The 4,803-nt window shown below is 45.5% G+C and overlaps 1 protein-coding gene across 1 annotated transcript; it reads left to right on the forward strand.

Annotated features, from left to right (window-relative positions):
* Positions 1 to 3,311: 3,311 nt before the first annotated feature.
* LOC138830395 (putative olfactory receptor 3A4) lies at positions 3,312 to 4,247 on the forward strand. Its single transcript, XM_070026770.1, has one exon. It carries the CDS (start codon positions 3,312 to 3,314, stop codon positions 4,245 to 4,247), a length of 936 nt encoding a protein of 311 aa, XP_069882871.1.
* The last annotated feature ends 556 nt before the right edge of the window (positions 4,248 to 4,803 follow it).

Below are 4,803 nucleotides of genomic sequence, written 5' to 3' on the forward strand. Positions count from 1 at the left end.
GGCAAAGGCCATGTTGCCAGAATATGTCTAATGAGGGTGTCTGCTGGAATGTGGGTATCTGGCAGACCAAGTGAAGTTCTCTGGATTGCTAACAGAAAGCCCAGCAGGTAGCAACTGCACACCTGACCTGAAGTTGACACCTCTTCCCCTGACCCTGGGGCCTTTCTGATTGATGACCTGGGGTGTGTGTGTGTGTGTGTGTGTGTGTGTGTGTGTGTGTGTGTGTGTGCGTGTGTGCGTGTGTGTGTGACCAGCTTGTATAAAACCCAGAGTTTCCCCTTCTTCAGGATCTTAACCCTTTCTGGCAGTAGCTTGGTTTGGGTCACCAGCAATAAACTCTTTTATCCTCTCTGAAAAGTGGTCTTGGTCTCTGCAGGTTCATATTGCTGTAACAGTGAAGGTAAGAGGATTTTGTTCTAAGTCCACACAGGCAAAAGCCACAGAGTGTTAAAAAAAAAAAAAAAAAAAAAAGAACCAAATGGCTGAGAATGTGATTCAGGTGGTAAAGAGTTTAGCTAGTGTGAGGCCCTCAATTAAGTCCCCAGTTCCACTAAAGGAGATGTGTTAATTAACTGTCCCTGACACTGTACGATGCTCCTATACAGTAACTTTCTGAATATATGAAGAAGAATGAAATCTTGTCATTTGTAGAAACAGGTGGAACTGGAGCACATTCTGTTGAATGAATAAGCCAGAAAGATGAGAACTGCTGGGCACCAGTGACTCATCCCTGTAATCCTAGCTACTCAGGAGGCTGAGATCTGAGGATCATAGTTCAAAGCTGGCCCTGGCAGGAAAAGTCTGTGAGACTCTTATCTCCAATAAACCACCAGAAAACCGGAAGTGGCGCTGTGGCCCAAGTGGTAGAGCACTTGCCTTTAGCTGAAGAGCTGAGGGACAGCGCCCAGGCCCAGAGTTCAAGCCCCATGACCAACCAAAAAAAAAAAAAAGATGAGAACTGCATGTTTTCTTGCATGCTAAAAAATAGAAAAGTAGCTACTAGAAATTGGGAGGGGAGTGTGCATAGCAGCTAGAGCTGAAAAAATGGAGGCTGAACTTCCTCAGTGACACTGCATGCACATATGGAAACATTACCCTAAACCCATTAATAGTGTACAATCATACATGTTAATACAAAGTCTTTCTGAAAGTCATTTGAGCTATAACATGTAGCAAATGAGAATGGCGGCTCATAGTAAAACCACATTTGTTGAATAAACGAATGAATTTCACAAGCCAGGAAGGACATAATTGGAAACCTTAAAGGTCTTTGGCAAAGACAGGTGTTTAGCTAGCCCTGGATCCTCCCCTCCCCCGAAAGGTAATTTCTGAGGCCTCCAAGGGGTAGATAACAGTGGGGAGAAGAGAAATCCCCCAGGTGAAAATGATGTGAGCTGTTGTTTGTATCTTTGGGTGCTCTGTCCTTTATAAGCTCTTACCTCTGAGGAGGCTTCCTGGCCTCCTCTTTGCCCAGGAAGTTCCTGTCCCTTTAACCATGTGAGTGCCATTCTAATACCCCTTGGCTGCATGTCAACTTCACTCCTGAGTCTGAAATGGATTTTTTCCTTTCCCTGGAGGCTGAAATGGTATTGCGGTGCGTGGGAGGGAAGGAGGATGGAGGAGACAGTGAGGATTAAGGTTTTGAGCCACATGAAGTAGGATGCTAGCAAGCCTGTTCTGAAAATAGTTGACTCAGAAGCAGACAGGGAGGGAAGAAAGTAGTCCAGCTTTGGGGTGATAAAGTTTGAGAAAATCGTTAAACATGTGCATGAAAAATTAAAAAAAAGACCAGACTCTTATGAGAGTGTTTGGCCCATTACAGACCTGTCGATTCTTGTCAACAGGAAGTATCTTCCTCTGCTCATGGGTTTTGCTCTTGGGGGTGGGAGGTGTCTCCAGTTCCAGACTTTTCCACATGAGTTGAGCTCTTTATAAGTTTGTAAATACCTACACCTCAGTGAAATGAATTGCTGGGTCCTTTTTTGTTTGTTTTTTGTTTTGGGATTTTTTTTTGTCAGTTATGGGGCTTGAACTCTGGGCCTGAGCACTGTCCCTCAGCTCTTCAGATCAAGGCTAGCACTCTACCACCTGAGCCACAGCGCTACTTCTAGTTTTCTGGTGGTTTATTGGAGATATGAGTTTCACTGCTTTTCTTGCCCAGGCTGGCTTTGAATCGGGTTCCTCAGATCTCAGCCTTCTGAGTAGCTAGAATTACAGGCGTGAGCCACCAGTGCCCAGCAATTGCTGAGTTCTTTATTCCTATGGCCACCTCCTAGTGGCAGAGAAGGCACCATTGAAGTGGCCATGCATATGGGCTGCCAGCAGCTCTGTGACAGACTGTGGTCCTATCTGGTCATCAGGCACATGAGGGTTAGGTGATGTGTAATTAAGTTCAAGAGACAGAAGAGAAAATGATTGGGCAGCAGAACATGAGGCAGAGGGGAATCAAGACATGCGTATCTGTTTTCTCAAGAATCCAGTCGTAGGGGCTGGGAAGGTGGCTCAGTGGTAGAGCGCTTGCCTTGCATGCCTGAGACCCTGGGTTCGATTCCTCAGCACCACATAAGCAAGAAGAAAAAAGCCGAAGTGGCGCTGTGGCTCAAGTGGTAGAGCGCTAGCCTTGAGCTGAAGAGCTGAGGGACAGCGCCCAGGCCCAGAGTTCAGGCCCCACTACTGGACCCCCCCCCCGGAAAAAAAAAAAAAATCCAGCCGAAAGAAAGTTTAACTCAATATCCTGTAAATCCATCCAACCCACCCTGGAACTTAAGCCTACTAAATCTTACCTGCTCAAAGTTCTTTTCACATTCTTCTTATTCAGAAAAAAAGATGTCAGTACTCTGGAGTCAAATTTTCTGACTTGAGAAATGCAGCATCATCAGTCTACTTAGAAAATAAGGAAGGCTAGTTGTCACCAGCTGGAGCTGGAAATACCTCTCACAATATAGCATCATTGAGTTTCACTGTTTCTCATTTCACCAGTCAATGGTGAATTTTCTAACAGTTCTTCCATGATTTACAGTCAGCTCTCCCTATCTGTGAGTTGTATATCTATGGATTCAGCTAATCATGGACTGAAAATAGTTCAGCGGAGTCCCATATTACCTCTTTTTCCCATGAAAAAGTTGTATTTCCCATAGCTTTCCCTATGATGTCTCAATCTTTTAACTTTCTTTCCCTTAAATGATATGTTCTCTTACATCCTGGCCTCTCCTAGACATTGCTATATTTGGTGCTTCATGTCAAGATATTCTTCCCCTGTTAGCCCCTTTGCTGCCTTCCAACTTTTCTCGGTCTGCTGGTAAATGAAAGCCATGGATCTGGGAGCCTCGGGAAATTATTCATCTGTGACTAAATTTGTCTTGCTGGGTCTCACAGAGACTCGGGCTCTCCAGCCCGTCCTCTTTGTCATCTTCCTTCTGGCTTACGTAGCCACCATTGGCGGCAATTTCAGCATTGTGGCTGCTATCATTATTGAACCCAAACTCCACACCCCCATGTACTTCTTCCTGGGAAACTTGTCTGTGCTGGATGTTGGGTGCATCAGTGTCACTGTCCCTGCCATGTTGACGCATTTCATGTCCAATGACAGAAGCATTTCCTACAGGGCCTGCCTCACACAGCTCTTCTTTTTCCACCTACTGGCTGGAGCAGACTGCTTCCTGTTGACTGTCATGGCCTATGACCGTTATCTGGCCATTTGCAAGCCTCTCACCTACAGCACCCATATGGGCTGGGGAATCCAAAAGGCTTTGGTGGGCATGTCCTGTGTCTTTTCTTTCAGTAATGCACTGACTCAGGCTGTTGCCTTGTCTACTCTTCAATTCTGCGGCCCTAATGTGATCAATCACTTCTACTGTGACCTTCCCCAGCTCTTCCAGCTCTCCTGCTCCAGCACCCAACTCAATGAGCTGCTGCTCTTTGTGGCAGCAGCCTTCATGGGTGTAGCCCCTTTGGTCCTCATCATGGTGTCCTATGCCCATGTGGTAGCTGCCGTGCTACGTATCCGTTCTGCCGAGGGCAGGAAGAAGGCCTTCTCCACATGCAGCTCCCACCTCACTGTGGTGGGCATCTTCTATGGGACAGGCGTCTTCAGCTACATGAGGCTGGGTTCTGTGGAGGCTTCAGACAAGGACAAGGGCATTGGCATCCTCAACACTGTCGTCAGCCCCATGCTGAACCCACTCATCTACAGCCTCAGGAACCCCGATGTACAGGGTGCCCTGAGCAGGGTACTCTTGAGGAGGTAGCCCCAAGGGACACTTGCTCTGACTGTAAGCAATGGCCTGGTTCCACTTGCCACTTCTAAGAGGCATTGAAATTCATGCATGTGAGTGTGGGTATTATGAAATGAGGACATTCTAGATGAGGAAGAAAAGTACAATAAAAATGACAACAGCTATCACTTTTCTCATTATCATCAGTTGTCAGTTACTGTCCTAAGTGATTGGCTTCTAGTAGCCCATTTATTCCATGTAAGAAGGTAGATGCAGGCTTACAAATTGTAGATTTAAAAAACACCCTCAGAAAAGTTGAGTAATTTGCCCAAAGCCTCCTATGCTGAGCCTATGTTGGTCCAAATCTGGTTGATGGAATGCTTCAATAACCACCCTTGTACATTGGTATACATATACATATACATATATATATATACATATATATATATATATATATATATATATTCTTTAATTGCTGAAGACAGAAAACCATTAGAAGGGTTCCTGGGTCAAAGGATATAAACTTCTCTAAGGCCTTCATAAACATTTGACTAGACCAGGACTGGAGGAAAGTTGAGCAAATGATACT

Source organism: Dipodomys merriami, unplaced genomic scaffold (genome assembly GCF_024711535.1).
Source record: "Dipodomys merriami isolate MVZ:Mamm:240054 unplaced genomic scaffold, mDipMer1.0.p SCAF_19, whole genome shotgun sequence".
Taxonomy (NCBI): domain Eukaryota; kingdom Metazoa; phylum Chordata; class Mammalia; order Rodentia; family Heteromyidae; genus Dipodomys; species Dipodomys merriami.